The 21,683-nt window shown below is 43.2% G+C and overlaps 2 protein-coding genes across 6 annotated transcripts in view; one reads left to right on the plus strand and one right to left on the minus strand.

Moving 5' to 3' along the window:
• Position 1: 1 nt before the first annotated feature.
• TOE1 (target of EGR1, exonuclease) lies at positions 2-4,972 on the plus strand. The gene is made up of 7 exons (XM_068198626.1): positions 2-270; positions 350-390; positions 507-603; positions 762-920; positions 1,224-1,483; positions 2,796-2,967; positions 4,040-4,972. The coding sequence occupies exons 1-7, from the start codon at positions 157-159 to the stop codon at positions 4,820-4,822; spliced, it is 1,626 nt and encodes a 541-aa protein (XP_068054727.1). The 5' UTR covers positions 2-156; the 3' UTR covers positions 4,823-4,972.
• A 626-nt stretch (positions 4,973-5,598) lies between these two features.
• TESK2 (testis associated actin remodelling kinase 2) overlaps positions 5,599-21,683 on the minus strand; it is a 109,948-nt gene continuing 93,863 nt past the window's right edge. For all 5 annotated transcript variants that reach the window (XM_068198618.1, XM_068198619.1, XM_068198617.1 and 2 more), the window contains 6 exons: positions 20,741-20,823; positions 18,806-18,881; positions 17,013-17,096; positions 15,829-15,915; positions 12,241-12,376; positions 5,599-10,412 (listed from right to left, as the gene is read on the minus strand). In XM_068198618.1, the coding sequence (XP_068054719.1) occupies positions 9,400-10,412; positions 12,241-12,376; positions 15,829-15,915; positions 17,013-17,096; positions 18,806-18,881; positions 20,741-20,823 (1,479 nt within the window). In that variant the 3' untranslated portion in view covers positions 5,599-9,399. The remainder of the gene's footprint in view (positions 10,413-12,240; positions 12,377-15,828; positions 15,916-17,012; positions 17,097-18,805; positions 18,882-20,740; positions 20,824-21,683) is intronic.

A 21,683-nucleotide genomic window follows, 5' to 3' on the forward strand; every position in this document is an offset into this window, starting at 1 on the left:
ATTTTGAGAACGGTAAAAATCCCCACCGGGGCCGGCAGAAGCCGGGCCGGCCGCGAGGGCGGGCGGCGCCGGGCGCGGAGCGGGCAAGGCGTGCGGGGCCCGCGGCGGGCAGGCGGCGGGCAGGCGCGGCGGCGGAGGCCCCGTGCGAGCGCGGCCATGGCGGGCCCGGCGCGGGTGCCGGTGGTGGATGTGCAGAGCGACAACCTGGCGGACCTGTGGCCGTCCATGGTGCTGGCGCTGCGCTCCGCCACCTTCGTGGCCGTAGACACGGTGAGCCGGGGTGGGGGCGGCAGCGGGGCGGGGCGCGGCGGGTCCCGGGGAACCACTGACGGTGTCTGTCGCCCCGCAGGAGCTGAGCGGCCTCGGCGCCAGAAAGTCGCTGCTGAGCCCGTGAGTGCCCGGTGGGGCGGGGCAGGGGGGTGCGTCTCTCGGTACCGGCTGCGCGGTGTCCTCTCCTGGGGCTGCGGGCAGGCCGGAGCCGTCATGGCCCGTTCTCCCGTCGCCAGGTGCATCGAGGAGCGCTACAAGGCCGTCTGCAGCGCCGCCAGGACACGCTCTGTCCTGTCCCTCGGCGTCGCCTGTTTCAAGCAGCTCCCGGAGAAGGTGCGTGCACGAGCCGTGGTGCGGCCGTTTTCTCTTGGTCCGTCCCGGGAGTCGGGGACGCGCTGGGAGCTGGAACTCCCCCCTGGAATTGTCCCGGCTGTTTCGGCAGCTCCCTCTGACAGGTGTCCCCGGGTTCTTTTCACGCTCTCCTTGTGCAGTCCGAGAACACGTACCTGTGCCAGATCTACAACCTCACGCTGCTCTGCACTGAGGACTATGTGGTCGAGCCCCAGTCAGTGCAGTTCCTAGTGCAGCACGGCTTCGACTTCAACAAGCAGTATTCCCAGGGGATCCCTTACCACAAGGGCAACGACAAGGTACAAACCCCCTCCCTTTTGTACACCTCAGCCTGCTCTGCTCCAGGTTTCTGGGAGTGTGCTGCCTTCCCCTGCTCCTGTGTGAAGGTGGGCGCACGCTGGGGTCCCGCGTGCAGCATTATCCCTTTCGCCTCCCCGCTGCTTTAAACCCACTCATTGCAGTTGCTTTTCCAAATGCTTGTGTGTCTGGTCAGAGTAAGTCATAGCTGTGGGCAGCATCCTGCTGCTGCAGGCTCTGAGGGCTCTCCAGGGTGACAGCCAGTCAGGGTGCTGAGGCTCACTGACCAAGCCTTCCTCACGCAGGGCAACGAGAGCCAGAGCCTGAGCGTTCGGACGCTTTTCCTGGAGCTCATGCGGGCGAAGAAGCCGCTCATTCTCCATAACGGCCTGATCGACCTGGTCTTCCTGTACCAGTGTTTCTATGCTCACCTCCCGGAGAGCCTCAGCACCTTCACCGCCGACCTCTCCGAGATGTTCCCGGCAGGAATATACGACACCAAGTACGCCTCGGAGTTTGAGACTCGCTTTGTAGCCTCCTACTTGGAGTACGCCTACAAGAAGTGGTGAGCAGCACACTGGTCCTCAGAGCTTACAGGAGGAAAGGCAAAGGGAAAGTCAGTGTGTGTTTGTTTTTCCAGGCAAGGGGGCTGTGTCCTTTCACTGTCCCACTGACTGAAGGTGCTTTTCAGGTGACTCTGCCCTGGGCTTTTTCTGTTTCTAGAATGGATTTGTTTTTTAATAGACCTTACCTGTTTGGTGGGCAGCAGCTGAAAGAGAACTTCGGAACTGATGCCAGTAGAGGACTGATCACAGTGGCCTGATCTGAGATCTAGTTGGGTCATTGCCTGGCTGTGGTCCAGTAGTGCCACAGGGTCATGGCAGGAACTCACACAGAAAAGAAACCAGGGCTGTCCTGCAGGTCTGCTAATTATAATTCTGTTTTGTGAGGGATACTGCAGTTAAAGGGTGGGTGCTCCCTGCATTCCTTGGCACTGACCAGCTCTGTCACACGTCCTGCACATGAGATGCCCACGGCCCACTCTGACTCCCGTCACTTCCTTCCAAGCAAGGGTTGTTCTCTTGTTCAGGACACGCGTCTGTGCTTTGCAGTCTGGCCCCACATTCTGCAGGCCTCACACAATCTAAACAAGTCCCTTGCAGTGATAAAGCCCCGGGGATCTCCATAAAGCTCAAGTCATGCTCTGTTTTGAGGAGAAATGGTATTTTTTGTGACTGTTTTATCTCAGGAAATACCATTTTGACAGGTCTGAAAACATTCAAGATGGCTGTTCTCAAAACATGAGAGTGCTTTGTTTTGACAAGATAAAAATAACTTTCTAAGCTGACATCTTAAATGTTTTAACCCAAGTTCTCGTTAGGTAGAGCCTTCCAAAGGTTTTGGCCTTTTAACCAGCTCTTGGGACAAAACAGAGATCAGATATTTTTTCATGAAATGAAAACCCTTTCCTTGTTGTCCGCATTGCCCAGGTTTAACCTGCCTGGGAGGTGACTGCTGGATGTTCTGCACAGTACCTCATTTTGGGGCATCTTTTCCTTGTCCATTAGCATTATGAAGACAAAGACATATCTTAGTGCCCTTTACAGTTAAAAAACCAAACTGTGCATGCCCTTCTCCTGTAACTTCAACAGAGCATCTGCTTTCCCTTCCTCTATGTCAACATAAGAAAAAAAAACCTCTGAATCAGCACGAAAACAACTACTTACTATAGCTGCTCTCCTGGGATTGAATTCCTTTCCAGCACCCCGGGCTGGAGCTCAAGAGCAGGAAAGTCATGGAGTCGAGAGCTGGTGGAGAGCAGTGTTTGCTCCCTGCCCTGGTCCCATCCCCCAGCAACTGTGCTCCTCTTGTTCCAGCAAGCGAGAGAACTGCAAGCTGAGGGACTCCAGCGGGCAGCACCTCACGGTGGAGTTCTGCAGTTACCCTGCCAACATGTCCCGCTACATCGACTACCGCTACTGCTCTCTGGAAGAAGACGGCCACAGCGCTGCAGGGGGGAGTAAGGTGCCTGTCTGTGAGAAATTTTCGGTAAGCAACGCAAATCCCCGCTTCCTTCCTGACTCCATGGAAAGGGGCACATGTGACCCGAGCCAGAAGTTGTAGGAAAGCATCTAGCAACTTCCCCTCACCTGCTTCATAGCACAAGGAACATTTTCGAGCTTCAGGTGGCTTCATGACAGACAGCGCAATAGTGTGCTTTGCTTTGAGGCTGGGAATCCTACAGGCTTCATTAGGAAGAGTCCAACAGAGTCTATGGCCCTAAACAGAGGGACAGTATGAGTTGCAGTATCCCTTGCTGTCTTGGGGGGGCTGCAAGTTCTGCGTTAGTTTGGCTTGTCCTACAAGAAAGAAGTGCCACCACTACCCTTCCCTTTATCTTCATTGGATATAAAAAGTTATTACCTGTCAGTAGCTTCTGGCACTGTAGCACAGGGTGATCCACAAGAGCTCGTCCTAGCGCAACTGCAGCAGCAAAGAGCCCATCTGGTCAGATCATAACTGGCTTCAGGTGCTTCATGGAGAAAAGGAGCTCTTCCACACGTTGTATATTCTGTCACAGAACATAAGTTGGGGAAATCTCTGGAAGGTTCTCATCCAGCCACCCCCTCAAGTGTTGCTCAGAGCCTTGTTTGGTAAATTTTGAAATTGTGTAAGGACAGAGATTAAAAAACAACTCCAGGTACTTGTTCCAGTGCTTGACCACTACGTGAAAAATGTTTTCCTGCATCTCTAGTCATAATTTCCCCTCTTACCAGGTCCCCTCTCTCTGTGCTCTCATGAGAGTTTAGCTTCATCTTGCCCATAACCTCTGCTGTAGGTACTTGCAGACACCAACTAGATATCCCCTTCCCCTTCGCCTTGTCTTTTTCAGGTAGAACAAACCCACCTTTCTTAGCCTCTGCTCATGTGCTGTGTGCTGCACCCAGTACAGCGTGTCAGCACCTTTCCTGTGTGCTGGGGATCTGTAACTGGACACTGTCCCTGCTCCAGCCTCGCAAGCCCTCGGTGGAAGGGAATGATTAGCTCCACTCCATGTTGTTGTAATTGCTGCTCTAACCAGTAAGATGGAGGCTACAGACCCCTTTCTCTTTCTCCCTAGGCCTATGGGTGGTGTCCAAAAGGGGTGAAGTGTCCAGAGTCTCATAATATTGACCTCATCATTGATGAGGACGACAAGCTTTGGGAGAAGCGAAAGAAACGGAAGCACAGATGGAAGCATCGGAAGAACCCGAAAGTGCTCACGACAGCATTCCAACAGGAAAGCTCAGGGGACAACATGGAGCAAGCTCAGAACGGGGAGGAGGGACCGCCACGGAAGCAGTGCTGCTATGAGCCTGCAGCTGCTACAGAGCTGGCTGAGATCCCACCCAACGGGGAGGGCAGGCCACTGGAGGACATGGAAACAGAGGTCAGCTCAGACACCAGCACACAGTGGGAAGAGAATCTGGGGAGCACTCAAAGAACTGACCAGGGAGCAGCTGCCCAGAGCCCTTCTGCCAAAGGAAATGCCTCCGACAATGACCAAGTGGAGAAGAAGTCAAAGGTTCCCGCTGGGTTGGGCTCAGCCAGTCACCCAGCCACCCGTGAGACTGAAGCAGCAGGTGCTGCAGGAAAGGAAAAGGAAACCCATGGCCCTCCTTCGCAGGGGGGCACACACCGAGCTGGCTTTGATGCGTTCATGACTGGCTATATCATGGCTTATGTCTGGATGCTCAAGCAAGGGAAAAATACAGACGCCGGCGCAGGGCCCTGGTTGCCAGACTGCCATAATAAACTGTACCTCAGTGGGAAATCAGTGCCACTGCAAATAGTGAAGAGCTTGTTTTCTAAATCTTCCAAAGCTCACAGTGAGAAGATAAAGTTGGTGTGGGACAGTGCATAGAGCTACAGATCTCCTCACTGAACTGTGCTTTTTTTGTCTCCTCCAAGTTTTGGAGGTCTTTCTTCCATCAAGAACTCACCAAAAAGGGAACAGGTTTCATATTCTTGTTTGTGTTTTAACATCTGACCAATTAAATTGCTCTCAGTTGGAGTTGCCCGTGTTCCTTAGTGGCATGCTGGGATGTGAAGGCAGGGATGAGGCTGAAGGGGGAAATGCGCCTTTGGTTAGAGCATGCACAGATGAGACCTTTGCCCCTACAGAAGAGAAGGGAAGGAGAAAATTCCTCTCACGTGGGCCAGCTGATTCTAGAGCTGGCTAACTGCATGCAGAACCAAACCATAGCAGGTCTTCAGACTTGTTCCAAGGGGAGAAGCAGTGGGGCTGAAAGCCAGATATGTGATCCTGAGAAACTGCACAGCTTCCTGTGCTGCTGAAGCTGTTTAGGGCTAGAACAGAGCAGCCACCATGGCAAGCGCCCTCCAGGCTGCTATCAAAAGCCATCTTATCTGGTAGCTCACAAGATACAGCCTACCCTTCAGAGCACTGTAACACAGAGCAGAAAAAATCCTTGAGTCTTATGGATTCAATAGTGGAACTCTTCAATGAGATGCAGGAGAGAAATAACATTTACTGAGGATGAGTTTTCCTTAGGTATAACTCAGCACTGAGTAATAGCAAATACAATCTCAAGCCAGGTATTAATGGCATTTGTATTTTAAGTAAGTATTCAAGCCAGCTTTTTTAACTTAAAGCACTTGTCCTCTTAATCACAAGACTCAGACCTTGATTTCATTTTTATTTTGAAAGCAAGTTGGGAAAGTTTACAAAACCTGACCAAGAAAAAAATTATGAAAATATTTAAGTGGATTCATCTTTGGTTACTTCTTATTGCAGTTCCAATAAAACATACACCATTTCTATAGTTCAAAAAAGTCAGAAGGTCAATCAACATAAAAACAAGACGTGCTTTCTTTACATATTCATAAATATCTGCAATATTAGAAAAGTTGTTTTGCAAAGATTTTTTTCTGGCAGTGTTAACTTACTATTATACACAGGCTACAAACTTCTTCCTAAGCCTTTAATTACAAGTTCAGCTATTTACAGACTGCAAAATATTAAGACGTAAAACTCCTTCATAAATACGAAAATAGATCATCTCGCAAAGATCTTTATACTTAATCAAATATCTGGCTGCCCCTCCTCCCAAAAAAAAAAGGTTATTTATTTTGCATAGAAATGTAGTGACATGCAATATAAACAATAGCATTAAGTGCAAACAGGAATTATTCAAGTGTCTTTAGTTGTACTGGCAAAAAATACCAACGTTATGTTACACATAATACATCAATGCCTCTCCAACAAGTACAAGTCTGCTACAGCCCCTTGGCTGTGCTGCTTTTGAGGGGCAGCAATTCACATGCATTCTCTTGGCTGCATTTCATCAGCCTGCAACCACAACAAAAATAGCTTATAACAGACATTTAATTGAACTCAAGATGGATTTAAAGTGAATTAAAAACATCTTTGATCTCTTCAGGGAGATGTGTAGCAATGTGTAGAAAGTACTTTAAAAGAGCAAGAACTGCTCCTGTAAAGTGAAAATCACGGTAAAATCCAATCATGATAAAACTTTGTCACATCACTATAAAACAAGGAGTTTGCTGACCACATGTTCAAATTCATGTTTATCAGTATCTGTCAGAAAATGGCCCTCTGTAGAAAAGCAACCTCAGTAGGCACAAAACCTAGGAATTACTAGGTGCAGCCTAGATTCAGTTTTATGCAGCCAAAGGGATGAGATGTTGTGACTTCCAACTGCATCCTTGGAAACAGTGGGTTTCAGCAACCACTTTGCAATTTTAAAATGACCTTTTACTCCAGTTTCATACATGTGCCTCTTCCCACGCAGACCAATCCAGGAGAGGCCTGAGCTGCTACTCCTTGGCATTTCTGTTTCTGACATCTCCACCTCAGTACCAAGAGCCAGAAATGTTGATAGTTGTGCCCAATGCATGTCAATTGGTTGTGCTTAGAGCAGACAATTAAGAAAATAAAATTTTAGCTCTGCCACTTTGTAAGAGCTGTTCAGGGCAGGGAGATGTTGCAAAGACAGCAGTGTAAGAGAACTGTGAGGTCACTGCAATGGGTGCCCTGGGGGTACCCCAAGCCTGACTGCTCAAGCTTTGCAGTCAGTGTCAGGGAGGGCAACAGGCTTCATGATGAGGTGTCAGCACTGACAGCCAGGGCTCGCTCACAGGAGCCCCAGGGCAGCCAGAGGTGTGCGTGTGCTCTCTGGTCAGGCTGCTGGACAGCTTGCCTCAGCCTGGTGATCCAAAAGTAAACTACTCATTATTGCTTGTCTGTCTGAAGTCACACCTAAATGCATCTTCTGACAACAGAAGCTGGTGCTGATCGTTTCCCTCCCAGAAGATAAAATTGTAGCAAAGATAAAAATATATTAAAAAAAAAAAAAAAAAAAAAAAAGGCAAGCAGGCACCAGGAGGCAACTGAGTTCTAGTGTTTCACTGTCCTCGAAGTTAGACACACACAGTGGCAGCCATACAAGCTGCTCTGCACTCTGCAGACACAATACAGAAGACAAACTACTCTGCAGCACCTTCAAAAGGCAGAGAGCTGTGGGCCAAAAGGAGTTATCTTAGTGAGCACAGGCATTTTCTCTTTCAAGCAGCCAACAGCTGCCTAATCTGGCATGGAGTACTAAACAACTCAGCAACACTGGGCTTCTCCTTTCATTCATAACAGCCACTGCAAAGGGAGAACTGCTCAGGTTAACAGACTCTTCACTAGAGGAAGTCATAGCTGTAACTCATGGAATAGCTACCTACACCTCAGGAAAGATACACATTCCAGCCAAGAAAGGCTTTCTCCATCCTTTCTTTGAGATGGGAGAAGAGTAGAAATAGTCTGCCTTCCATCAGAGACCAGCTTACAGTATCCAACCTTAAAAGAGAGCAGGAAGAATGTAACAGGCTACCTGGCTGAAAATCTGGACTCCGCTGCATCACCATCTTCTCAGCAGGTGTGCAATGTTTCCCTCATTTAGGAATGATGATATAGGTTAAAAAAATCCCATAAAATAAAATCTTAAAAATACCAGGTTTTTTGGGATGATAGTGGAAAAAGGCAGGATGTTGCACAAATGTCACATAACGAGCTTTCTTACACACTGCATCCCAGAGCAGGGATCGCTGATGCTGGTTCCAGCAAGCAGCATTAAAGCTCATGTTGGGTTTTTCACAGGTACCTGCTGGTGGAGGGAAATAAAAAAAATAAATAAAAAAAAGAGATCATCCTATTCAGTGACAGGAGAAACCAATAAAGACAGCAGATTCTTTCTGTAGAGGAAACAAGTCAGTTTAGGACAAGCTAATTTTCTTCAGTTTGACAATTCAAAGCCCTCCTGTGAGTTGTGCTCTCCAAGAGCACTTGTGGGGCTGCAACACTGCTGGCAACTTCCCCTGAGCAGGAGATTCCTGTCCTCTGTCAAGCAGGCTAGTGAGGAGCCATCATTACTGCAGTGAAATCAGTGAGATGGGATGTTGTACCAGAGAAGGGAGGTGAATATGACCCTTCTAGCTTAGTGATAATAGTCAGTTGTGATGTAGCTACTGTATTTAACTATTGTGCAGAAACAGACTATGATGTCCACTCAGCTATTCAGAGATAAGGGCCCAACCTCTGCAAAAGCTCAGTACAGCTGGCACTTTCAGGAGCAGTTTCTTCAGAAGCCCAGAAATGGCAATGCTGGAATATGCTTCTCTGTGCCCTGGGCAAATCTTCCTCCACATTTGGGCTGAGGTACATAAAGAGCTGTACAAGGAAGCGAGCTTCCCTGCACAAATGTATTAAACATCATTACTAAATCCCAAGGGAAAATGAAACACCAGGGAACAGATTCTTCTTGTTAATCACAAAGTACTTGTCATGTGACTCAGCCTGCAGATTGTGACCAGCATGAGGGGTTTTGTTTTTGCTGCTTTTGAAAGAAGAGCTTGTTTAATGCTACAACAGCATTCAAAGCAGCTCTGGGACTAGAGAGCATTCCTATCTGCTCAACATAGCTTGGAAAGACTTCTGTGCCTGTTTCTGAAACAGAAGCTCAGACCCAGGTGCACTGATGCAGAATGTTAATGAAAAATCTGCAGTGGCTTAGAGGAGATGTTCAGTTAGAGGAAGAGGGAAAAATCTAAGGGTCAATCTTTCTACTCTTCATGGAGCTTAAGACCTTAAAATGCCCCATGCTGGAAATCCAGGTCAAAGTGTTTATATGGTGCCTACTCTGGCTGCTGCCTCCTGAAAGGACTGTGGGACCCACATGGCCATTCTGGCTGGAGTAGTTCCCCTTCCTAATGCAAATCAGGAAAGGGAATAAGCACAATTTGAAATACAGTTTTATAAAATAATCAGTCTCTTCAGACACTATCTGCAGCTATCTGTCCTACAGCCAGTTTCCACCATCTGTTGAGTTTCCTTCAAATGTGAAGCCCAGCACTGCAGAAAAAGTTTAAGCAACTGGGAACAACTCAAGGACACATTCAGTTTGAGCCCTCTCTTCATATGTCACAAGCTGACTTTGTGCTGCCACTTTGTGAGATGTTGGAGGAGGTCTGAGACAACAGGGCAGGACTGTCCCCATCCTGCTCCCTGAAGGGCCATGTCTCTCTCTTCAGCTCAGTGGGAGAACTAACACTGAATAGAGGCTTTGTAGACTCTAACAGAGTAATGTTCAGCAGATCATCTTCTACCTCCATCTCTTCAGAAGGGAGATAACCTGCAAACACTTGTGGGGAGCCACGTCCCTCAGAGTTCACTGAATTCTCAGCTGGGAGCTTTTTGTAAGATAGCAGCCGAGACTGGGCCAGCACTAATGGTTGATCACATGCTGGATCTCCACATGTGTTCTCAACAGGGCAAAACCCATTTTCCTCCTGGGCCACTGGCCCATCTGAACAGTCCATATCCTCTTCTTGTCCTGGTGCAAGAAGAAACTCTGGTCTCTGAGGCTTGGCATGAAAGGGGGGAATCTCTGACACACCATATTTAGTGCTACTCAAGAGTTTTTGCCGAACCTCTGCACCTAACTGGGCTGGGTCACACCTGCCAACAGTTGAAGACAGTCCCCCAAACAGGCCATATTCCTTGTGTGGTAATTCAGGAGAGAGCGGAAGTGATCTGCATCTCCTCCCAGGAAGAAGGGAAAGGTCTTGCCAGTCTGTGCTATATGCCTGCCGGAACTGGGACGGGCTGGCTTTCAGGCCTCCACCTGCCTCTGGAGAATGCAAGTCAAACACGAGGGAAATCACAGACTTGCTTGGCATGTCAAAGAATTTGATCTTTCCCCCCTTGAGGTCCTCCCGGGCACTGAAGGGATTAACTTTGCGGCCTAACCCTTTGCTTGGTGTGTAGTAGGGGTCCTGCACGTTTATCTTCCTGGAAGGTTTGCGAGAGAAGATATCCGACTGGCTGCGTGACAACCAGATATTCCGCCGCGGACGGGGTGACTTGGGTGGGATCTTATCATCCAAGGAACTCAAACGTTTTACTCCTGGTCCTTTGTCAATTGATCCTGAGTAGAAAGAGAGAAATACTCTTAGCTTAAACAAGCTCCATATAGCTGTGCTCCCCCTGCTCACTCACAGAGCTTTCATGACCACTGTAAAGAAAAAAGCTGTGTTTCTGATATTCCAAACTATGTTCCATAATCACATGTCTGCTCCTTCCTTTTAAATTCCTGCACAAACACAAGTACACTGTTCTCTTCTCCTCAGTGTATTTTAGAGCCCCTGCAAACCTCTTTGCTGCCAGTACACTGCCACAGCAGAGATGGCACAGGGTGGTGTTGAAAAACCTTTTGCATGTTTCTAGATTTATTGTCCTGGCTTCCAGCAGAGGTTGCCCAAGGTCTGTTGGTGCTACTGACCACGAAGGAGAACCAGTACAAAATATGGTTGTCCAAGAAATTGGCACTTTTTCACCCTGATGGGAAATGTCTAAGACAAACAAAAAAGGTCTCTCCTTGTACCATGCGGATTTTAAATCATTCTATCCCAGCCTTCTTTCAGTACATTATCCAATACAAAAGTGGAGATATATCAGAGTCTGACCCTAATGAATAGGAGTTTAAAAGTTGTACATATGTCTGTGTATTTGCACCCATTGCACACATACACACATTTATAAATAAAAGCGGTATCACTGGATTAGGATGAGAAACTGGTAGATGTTAACTCCCCAAATGTTTGGAACATGCATCTGTCATGGGCTCTCAAGGTGTCTCTGAAGAGCTGTGTTAGAGCAATAACAAATGGGTATAAAGAAGCGATATCTCCTTTTGATTACCATTTCCAGAATAAGCACATATGGATTTTTACTTTTCCCTTTAAATACTGCCACAGTTTAGACTAGAGCCATTCCATGTAGGAAAGACTATGGAAGTCAAAGAGCAGCATGTAACACTTCTTGGAGAAGTACTTGTTTTGTACATGTACTCCAAAGGGAGAATGCCAAGGAAAAAAAAAAAAAACACCAAAAAAAAACCACCAAAAGAAAAAGCCCAACCCAAAAAAACCCTAAACAAACAAACAAATTTCCTTTTTAACTCACACCTCTTTTAAAATGCCTTCCAGGTATGGGAGAACTACCACATGCACGAACTCTATGTGGTTTCATGTAGAGAAAAATTATTTCAATCTACAACTACATTACAGATCAATAGTTATGTCCATATGGTGCATATTTGTATATATAAAAAACTATTTTTAATGTACTCTTAAATTTCTAATGCCAGAAGTGTACTAACATAAAACACCCAAGTCAGAATACAGCCCAGGCTACAAGAGTTTGCTCCCCACACCAGGTGGCACCAGACAGCTTTAGAGAAAACCTTTCAAGGCCAACATTCCCAAGCAGACCTGGGACTCATCTGTTCTCGTCTTTCAGAGTATTTCTAGGTACTTTATAATACTCGTGCATCTTCTGTGCTCTTCCTCCTGAAGGAATTTAAGAAGCCTCTAAATATTACAAGTAACATACACCAAAGAAATTATGTATATGTACGAAGTATGGCAGCAATAAATCAAAAGTTGATGGATTTTTATATACTATTAGCAATTTACAAACCCATTCCCAAATGAACTCTAAATTTCATCTCAAGATCTTGGGGACAGAATATTATCAAGCACTTTAAGAAACAGTTAGCTGGTTTTTTCACCAAAGGACATTCTGAAATGCAAAGCATATAGCATTGCTCCAGAATAATTTTCAGGGCTTGTGTAAAATCATTCATAAACCATAAATAAAACCATATATAGCCAAAATAACAATTTTCAAAATACGAAGCTTTTTCTCCTCTTGCTGTGAGCACCCAGCAATGTTTGTACAACACAGACACCTACCTTTTGGTTTTCTTTCATTGTTGTCAAGGTTCAAGAACTTTCTGTCTCGCTCCGAGTCCTCATTTCTCAGGCGGTTTAACATTTCCTCCAGTGTTTTGACAATATCAGCAAATGAAGGACGCAACTTTGGATCCATCTGTGAATGCACACAAATCAGGTAAGTCCACGTGGGTTTGTCCATTCTATTCTGCTTACACAGTGGACAGAGAGAGGGACAATCTAAGGAAATGAGAAAATTCAAAATGGTTTTAAGTGTATTATCATTGCAAAAAAATATTACAGAAAGAAGAGGAAGACAGTATTCTATTACACCTCTCACATTTAATCATCAATTTGTAAATATTCTATGAAAAGGAAAAATTTTAAATTGAAAACATGGGAAACTATCAGATTCATGGCTTGTGAGGGGAGTTGGTTGGTTTGCTTGAAACAGCTTGGATAGTTCAGGATTTCTTTCTGGACTCTGGTTATCAAACAGAGATTATGTACCAATGTTCTTTCAAAAGGATTACGCAAAACAACATGGCTATGTCAGTCTTTAAAAGATTGTAATTATCCCATCATCTCCTTGTGGCTTTAGTTAAAACACACCTAAAATGGCACTGCTGATCTTAAAGCTGAAAATGTTGTACTTTTCCATCTGTTAATTAGCCATACAACTCAGTGCACTGGTCTATCTTGTAAGGAAACAAGGGTGGTTATAGAATTTGACAAAGGTTTAAATTAGGAAAAAGAAAAATCCATCTTTCCCAGGTAAAATATTCCCCCTGCTCATCAATATGTATTAGTCTCTATTTCTCAGTACTTATTTGGTCTCAGTATTTATTTATTCACTTTAGCAGATATAGATCTCTAAACAAAGTCCAACACTAAAATTATACCACAGGGCAAGCAGCTTCCTTTGAGCAGTAACTTTAAAGCATTTCATCATTCTGAGCACTGACTCTGTATATATGTCACAGGCTTCACTACTGTAGGTATCAACATCTAATTCAGCAGCTGAAAGTTACCTTCATTCCAGTAATAAAATCAATTCTGCTTGACCTGATTGCTGTTTCCAGCCTGCTAAAGGCTTTCTCAGAGTGGACAAGCCCAGACAGATCCCACCTCTACAATGGGAACAGTAGTGCTTTGTACACAACAAACCCCAAAGACCTCCGTGATACTGCCCTGCAAGTTGTTTGAGATGGATCCTTCTGAAGACAACTGGTATGATCAGCAATGCCAGAACACCTTCTAGCAACAAGGGGTAAGGTCTTAAAAATTCCTATGAACAGTAACAAAAATTAAACAAAGAAACCACACTTGAAGAACTCAACAGCAGCAAGAAAATTGTTCTAAAGCAGCAGCTGGAATTTACTGGCATTAGAAAACATTATTCTGCGTTCCCTATTCCACTGAAAGAGTAGGGCAGGGGCAACACTGAAGCACACACTGTACTCTGACAAACTTTCTAATCTGGGAATCTTACAGAGCTGCTGCAAGCTACAGGAAGTTAGAGGAAGTAAAAGAGCTCTCTATTTTAATTTCTGCTAGGTAAGATCCAAGACAAGAGCAGCAATGGAAAAGTTACTCAGAGCAGTATTTGCCTCTTCCATCCCTGAGCAGTTGAGATTCTGCTCAAATGGAAGAGAAGGTTCTTTCTCAAAGCAGCAGATGCCAACAGCTTAGCTCATCCTGGTAAGCTTTTTGCATGATCATTTATGATAACATTTATTAAATATTCCACAAGTAGGCTAATAATTGTTGTGTTCTTGCAGGTGCTAATAACAACTTCCCCCCCCCTTAAAAACAGTAAGTTAAATTTTAATCCACTACTCATACATGTCAGTTTTTACTGGTTTCCTTAGGGTGCCTTAGAACACATTTCCTGGCTGTAGAGAATCCCAGGGCTTTGCACATTAGTTCAGCTGGGCTATACAGTTCACACCTTGCTGACCTATTAAATAATAAAAAGGTACACAAATGTCCATGTCTCAGAGAAAACTACCACACCGATCATCTCTTACTGAGGCACAGCATGCTTAGGAAGATATCTGTTTACTCCTTCCCTTCTCCTAGGTGAGTGGTATGTGAATTCCAGCATGCCCCACACTGAAATCAGCATATTAATGGCTGGATCACAAGACAGTAATTTCCATTTCAATTCAGCAAAGGGACATTTATTATACAGGAAGCTGCATTTGACAATAATGAGTAGTAGAAAACCCTTTTGCTCTGAGCACACCAAATTTTACATGAGAATATAAGGTCACTGCCCCTTCCTTCGTGAGAAGCTTTACTCTGAATTTCTGAGCTGAAAAATTGCTTTGAATCATGCACCATGTGTTTGGATGCAATACCATTTCTGCAGTCTGCAGGTGGGAGCTGAGCTTTCCAAAGTCAAATCCTACCTCTAACCAAAACATTTAGTGCTCATGTAATCAAAGGGCTTCATAAACATGAGTGAGATGTACCCCTCCAGGTGAAGCAAGCTCTGCTGTACTAAGGTGAAATAAGAGGAGTTAAATAGCTCATCCATAGTAAGTTCCACAAACAGTTTTAGAATTGAATTATACTATGTGGTGCCAAGAGCAGCAGTCACTGCCCCCATTCTCACCTTTATACCACTCTCCCCTTGAGCATGGGCTTTTGTACTAATACAAAGTAAAGAGAGACATCAGGTCAAAAATAACCACCAAAAGCACAAGGAGATGAGACTTCTTAAAAGCATTCACTTAGACACAATGCTGGCATCAGTTCCAGCACAGCCTGGTTGTGAATCCAGGGCCAAGTTTTGTGCAGTAAAATTTTTTAAAGTTGCCTCTACTTAAGTTGAGCAAACTGGAGATTCCCAACTTCAGCTGAATGTGGTGGAAGATCAGGTTCTCTTATATTATATAAACTGGTTTACTATGCATTGGTACTAGTAACTCTGTTGCAGGATAAACAGCAGAAGAGATCTACTGCCCTGGAGTTTTCACAATAAGGAGCCATGAAGGTATCTACTATCACAGTTTTACTTGAATAATTGCCAGAAAAATTTCTCCATACAGCACATGGCCTATAGGCTTACAGATATTAAATCATTTCAGTCACAGTTTGGATTTTATGACACAGGCTAAGCATTTGGATGTCAAACCCCTTTTCCAAAAGGCATCATACAGACACTTCAGAACAGTTTAATGCCTGCTCTTATTTTGTTTGTCCCCTCTGTTTATAAGAGCAACTCAGTCCTTCTTTCATAGCTCAGTAGGTCTGCACACAACAACAGCTGGATTTTGTCAGCCCGAGGGATAGCCAGTGTCAATGGCATCCAACTGGTTATGGTCAGCCTGAGCAGCCTGCAAGAAGCTGCTCAGTGTGCCAGACCTGTTTGTTTGGCAAGACAGAACACAGAATTGCAGAAACACAAGACAGACCTTTGAGCAAGGGGAAGGGAAGGATTATAAAAACTGAAAGGGACTTCCGGGGTTGTCAGAAGGTACACTGCTTCTAGAGGCAGGCTCTTCAAGTCTCTTCTGTAAATGCTTTAAGCTGTGTCTTCAGAAACCAGAGGGATTTAGAGAACTCCAGTTCAGGCCTCTCCCCTTCAAATAAGATACTCACATTACAGCAGTTGAAGGCCAACTGGAGGAAGTCAGGAGGACAGTCTCCCACCATGTGCTGGAAGGAATCATAATCTAATCCAAAATTCTGTACAAATGACAACAAAGTGTAGAGAAATAAATGAGGTCTTCTATCTAGCTCAAAGCATCTTCTTTTAGGGGGTCCCTATGTGAAGTTACCAGGAATAACCATGAACACCTTTCTCAGCAACCACATAACAGAGGAGTTTGAGAAAACTTCATGCATACTCCAAACTGCAGCATTCCCAGTGGGGATTACTGATACAGGATAGCTGTATGGGCTGACATCAAAGCCCATCTTTCCTCCTGGATTCAAATGCAATCCATTGCACTTGAAATGTTGCCCGTGTGGATTTGGAAACAATACCATATACTATGGTGTTTCACTGTAGTGATTTTCATAGTGCAAATTAACAGCCTACTCCAAAACCAGAGGCTTTGCTGTGATGGTAATGTATCAGTTAAAATGGCTAACTTTTCAGTGGATGGTAGACTGGTAATACAAATTATCCAGTTCCTTAAGTGCATGTCTATAAAATCTGAAGGGCAGACTAAAAAATAATCTTTCATTTATTGCAGTCTGAGACTTAAGCAATTTTCCATTTTCAGAAATGGAGGGGGATAGACAATTTGGAATAACCCCACAAAGGGTCAAAAGCTGCCCTGTCGATGGGACTAATAAAGAAAAAAGTATCTTTAGTTAGTCAATTATAGCTCAGATCCACTGTGCTTAGCAGAGTCCACACAAAAATAAGGGTTAACTTATTTTAGCTGCTGTTAACACAGCTCCTACCCCTTTCACAAGGGGGGGGCTGCTTAGTGCATACAGAATGCCAAAATGTCTCACTGTGAACCTGGCAAGAAGTCTACATGAGCTATCACTCCACAAAAGGAAGAGTTCGCATTGCAATGTTTTCAATGTCCTGCCAGTTAGGGGCAGAAAGGATTCCCATGAGGATTGCAGCTGCACAAAGTCTCTGAGAAACTGTCTTCAATGGAGCTTCCTACAGCAACAGCATAAAGAGCAAAAGCCTTTTACAGGCTATTTCTAATGTCACACCTATTCATCCTATCTTTGACAGCAGTGGCAGAAGTTCTAAAGGCTGAGCTGTTATCATGGCAGACTCACCACCTCCCACCAGTGTTATAAACACAACCACTCACCTCTGTGCGAGGGAGATAGTCTGGGTCTGCCTGTATTCTTGCTATAATCTCACACAGAATTATGCCATAGGAGAACACATCTGCCTGAGAGAGAAAAAAAATTAATAGACACATGGTTCAACTATGAATGCTCAGCATCCTTATCTGCCATTGAGTTTCTGCTTACCCCAAATGGCTATCATGAAACAACTAAACAACACCATAGCCTCAAACACTGAGCAACTGCATTAAAGCTAACATTTTCCATGTGAAGAAACCCATGCTCACAGAAAGCATTCTTGTTGTACAAATAGCAATGATAAATTTAAAATTCTTTCAAGAAAAAAAAAAACACCAAATCACTCTTAATTCAGCAATGCAAAAACTAAAAAAAAAAAAAAAAAGTTTAATCCTTCCTTGCATGAAGAATAGTGAAGTTCCACTTGATGTCCTACACATGGGAATAATTAAAAACATAGCCAAAACATGACATGCCCATATATCACTGTGTTTAGAAAAACAGGTTATGAATACATGATTCACAGCCTAGCCAGAACATTAATGCTATTTTTAAGAAAAATTCTATTTTCCTCTTCTCAGTTCAGTACCTCTGGAGAAAACTGTCTTCCCAAAGCTTGAGATACCTAGCAGCACTGTATATCAGGTTTAATTTCCATGACGTTTAGTAACCACTTATCTGACTACCTCTGGAGCTGCACAGCTCCTCAGATTTCCACCCACCTGAATTTTTCAGGTAATAAAATTTAGGAAAACATGTAATGCAAGTCTACAGGGCAGAAGCATGAATCCCTCATCCCTTATCAGGCTTGTTTATATGTCACCTTTCATGCTGATGAGATATGACATCTCCTTCCTCTTTTTGTCCTCCCCATGGTCGAGTCAATGAAGAATGTAGCATCAAAGATTTGGTTACTTTATCATTAATTTAGGTCAATTAATCTCTTTAAAAAGCTTTGAAATGGTAATTATGACATTAATTACTGAGGCAGTTACTGCTTTCCGACAAGTTAAAAGTACCACCAGTTAAACAGAGTATTAACTAGTAGATATAGAGAGGTACAGGATGTGGGCTTTATCACATAAAAGCTGCACTGGCAGAGCTGAAGTAATGGAGACAGAATCCTGTGTAAAGAAGAGACTGATTGAAAACACCACTTCTAAAACCCAGTGTGACCTGATCCTCCTCTGAAAGAAACACTTCCCAATGACACAAACAGGAAAACTTAGAAAAACCTTTGGAGAACATTTTGTCTTATCAAGGCGTCTCACCTTAAGACATGCTGGTTTACTTTTTAAATTTATACACACATACATAGACATAGATATATACATAGATGTGCATATATATATATATACACACACACACACATATACTAACACACACACACAGAGAATTGTGCAAGTTTACACACAGACCTTTTACTTCTACCCAGATTTCACTGGTGTACAGTTGCGAAGCAACTTTACTACATTTCTCAGACTTGGTTAAATTAAATTGTGTTAGGTCAATAAAACATTACTATGTATCAGTATGTGGGGTATTTCAGAATGGAGATAGCACAACAGAGAACAATCATGAAGCCAATTCTATTTTCATATAAGATTAAACACCATGAATTACAAATATTAGGTATTTAATTCCCACTCTCCCTTAGCCTGAATGATCTACTGAGTACAGAAATATCACAAGTGAAAATAACAATAGTTTTAATATGATGGAAATTCTTAAATCTTGCATACTGCTACAGAAGAAAAATATTTGACAACTAACTGCATTTATATCATGTACCTACCTTTTCATTGTAGGGCTCATCTCTGAGAACTTCTGGTGCCATCCAGAAGGGTGAACCCACAACTGGTAACTTCTCACTATATAGATGTGGGATAGATAGGGATGGGAGGTGGTGGGAGAGAAGGAAGGACCATTAATTAAATACTCAAGCATTGCTACTAACTTTCCCAATCAATTACTCATATTTTCAGTTTAAAGTGCACAGCCACTTTAAAAGAATGTTTTATTTTAAGGTCAAGCTGTTCAATAGTTTTTATTGCCTAACTCTTGGCAGAGTTGGCTCCTTCATCTACACATAAAATAAAAAAAACACCATAAAGGTTTGTGGACATCGGTTTTGGGCTAGATGCCAAGTTCTCCATTCATCCAGCAAGACATGCAGGTATCCATCCATAGATGTATATGCAGCTCTGAATGAAGTCAAACTTATTTATTATTAAAATAATAAAGATTTTAAAACTGTATTAAAAACAATTAAAAATCAAGGTCTACCTATCCTTGCTATGGAAAAATTGAAAGTACTCAGAATAGACTCAATTTGAAAAACTTGCAGTTTCCATAAAGTTGAATACTGGAGCCTTAAGAAAGGCTCTAGCCTGTCACCCAGCTGATCTTGAGGGAATACCTATTTAAAAAAGAAAAGGCCTCTGAAGGCCTCAAAGTAGCATGGCTTGTTACCAGCAAACTGGAAAGAACAAAGCTGCTTTTGAAAATGGAGATAAAACTAGATAAAAGCAAAATAGTGGTTAATAGTGCTAATGTAGCAATTCTATTATGTTGCTGGCTTTAGTCTCAAGCTATCTTAACTGTAATCTCAGTTTTCAGGGCATCTCAAAGCTGAGTATTAAGGGCACCTTAAGGCACCTGTAGTGTCTTCCTGATTTTGTCATGGAAGCTTCACCTGAATACAGCTGAAGCTTTTAGCACCTCACAGGGTGCTCCCCAGCAGCTACAAGACAGACATTGGCTCTACTTATCAGTAAGATAAGTAGATCTTGTAAATTAAGATGTTCATTTTGTTAAGCTTTTAGATCCAATATTTCACCAATATTAATGCAGACCTTCAGATCTCTCAATGTATGGTTTTGGGATATGTGCATTTTAAAAAACTGTGCAGAGCTGAGATCAACTTTTATTGTTTCCTCTGCAGTCAGAAGTGCTGGAAGGCTTTCATTTATTTCACGCAGAAGCACACACTGGAGAAAATATGACAGCATTTCACAGTCAGAATACTCTGCAATACACAAGTCAATATACAGAGAGAACAATGAAATCCTTGTCCTTGATCTCTCTAATGGAGGGACAACAAAAGGACTATTTTCAATTGTGACAATAGCTTGTGACAGTCCTCTGTGCATTCCTCAAATGAATTAAGATTATCATTTTATCCTAGGGAAAATTGTAAGCTACTGTTAGACAGCAATTTAATATTTAATTTTATTTTACTCTGTTATAATCCTTAAAAACTAACCCAGGGGTTAAATAAGAATAATGCTGGAATGACAATAAATATTGTTTATGAAAGTGCAAAGAAGCTAAAGTTGCTTGAAATCAACAAATGACATTTATTACAAAATAATCCCAATCCAGAATGCTGGACAGTATTTTTTTATTATTGTGTTTGCTTTGTGTTTTGGGGTTTTTTAAACCCAGAATTCCCAGTACCACCTTAAAAGATCTACCAAAAAGCTTAAGCAAATCCTTTAGTGCTTGGAACATTTTTGAAGCATAAATGTTACCACTAAATATCAAAATGGACAGTAATTAAGGCAGGAACTTTTTGGCTATCCAGCCTGCAGTTCCAGACTGAAGACTGAGGGTATTTTTTGAAAGTTCTGTACCAGAGTGCAATAACAGTCTCAGGGATCTGGCTCACTAGAGCTTCTGACCTGCACTTGTACTACAACTCTCTCTCCATTTAGATTAGCTCACATACCTGTGATCAGGAATTTTCTCTGCTAAACCAAAGTCTCCAACTATTGCTGAGTATCCATTCTCATCATGTTTGATTAAGCAGTTCTGGAAAAAAACCAAAACAAAAACCAAACAGAAGAGTTACTATCTGGGCATGAAACCTCTGTAACATTCCAGATTAAAAATAAAACAAGACTACAAATATAGTTTGGAAGATATTCATCTATGAGAAGCTTTTGTCTAAGAGCAATAACCCTTTTTCCCCACCCTCCCCCTGCACAATCACATGTCTATCAAACTTAAGATGCTGCAAACAGCCTTCCACTTAGATAATAATCCACTTTAAAACTTGCTGAGAAGGCAGGCAGCCACAGGCAGCACATACCCTGCAAGGTTTTAACAAGAATTAAAATTATTTAGCTCCCTTATGCTCAAATATGCAATACATGCTGTTCACTATGACACCTTACATTTTCTCTTTACAATTTGCCTGCACCTGACCAGAATACAAGATCAGAGCAGACTCTAAATGCCTTTATATGTTTGGTTGCATTAACTACTGAAAAGGAACTCACTGCTTTGCAGTAAACTTCCATCAGAAAATCTAAGATGTGACCAAGTTATATATGCTTTTACAGTCTCAAAATTCTTTATTTTACATTACATCATAAGACATTATTTAAGAGAAAAGTAATAGGGAAATGCTGTCAGTCTTTTCCTTTCAGATGTGCCCTCCAGTGTCAGGATGGAGGGCAACTTAAGGACACACACAGATAATTGTGCTCTAACAGATCACATCACACACAGGGTATTATCAATTTCTTTTTGTTATTTATTTACAACTCTGACAAATATGCTTTGACCATTCCAGTATCACATCTTTTCCCACTTCACCAAACGAATCGATAGCTGATTCCCTGCATTTTGTTCTGTCTGGCGATAGATGGAACAAGGCAGAGAATTCG

This window comes from Anomalospiza imberbis, chromosome 9, assembly GCF_031753505.1.
Source record: "Anomalospiza imberbis isolate Cuckoo-Finch-1a 21T00152 chromosome 9, ASM3175350v1, whole genome shotgun sequence".
Lineage (NCBI taxonomy): Eukaryota > Metazoa > Chordata > Aves > Passeriformes > Viduidae > Anomalospiza > Anomalospiza imberbis.

Excerpts from the sequence above, each read along its gene's own strand:
- TOE1 (XM_068198626.1), top strand. The coding sequence starts at position 157 with ATGGCGGGCCCGGCGCGGGTGCCGGTGGTGGATGTGCAGAGCGACAAC. Across the intron at positions 391-506 it reads AGAAAGTCGCTGCTGAGCCC|GTGCATCGAGGAGCGCTACA; the intron begins GTGAGTGCCCGG and ends TCCCGTCGCCAG. Across the intron at positions 1,484-2,795 it reads GAGTACGCCTACAAGAAGTG|CAAGCGAGAGAACTGCAAGC; the intron begins GTGAGCAGCACA and ends CTCTTGTTCCAG.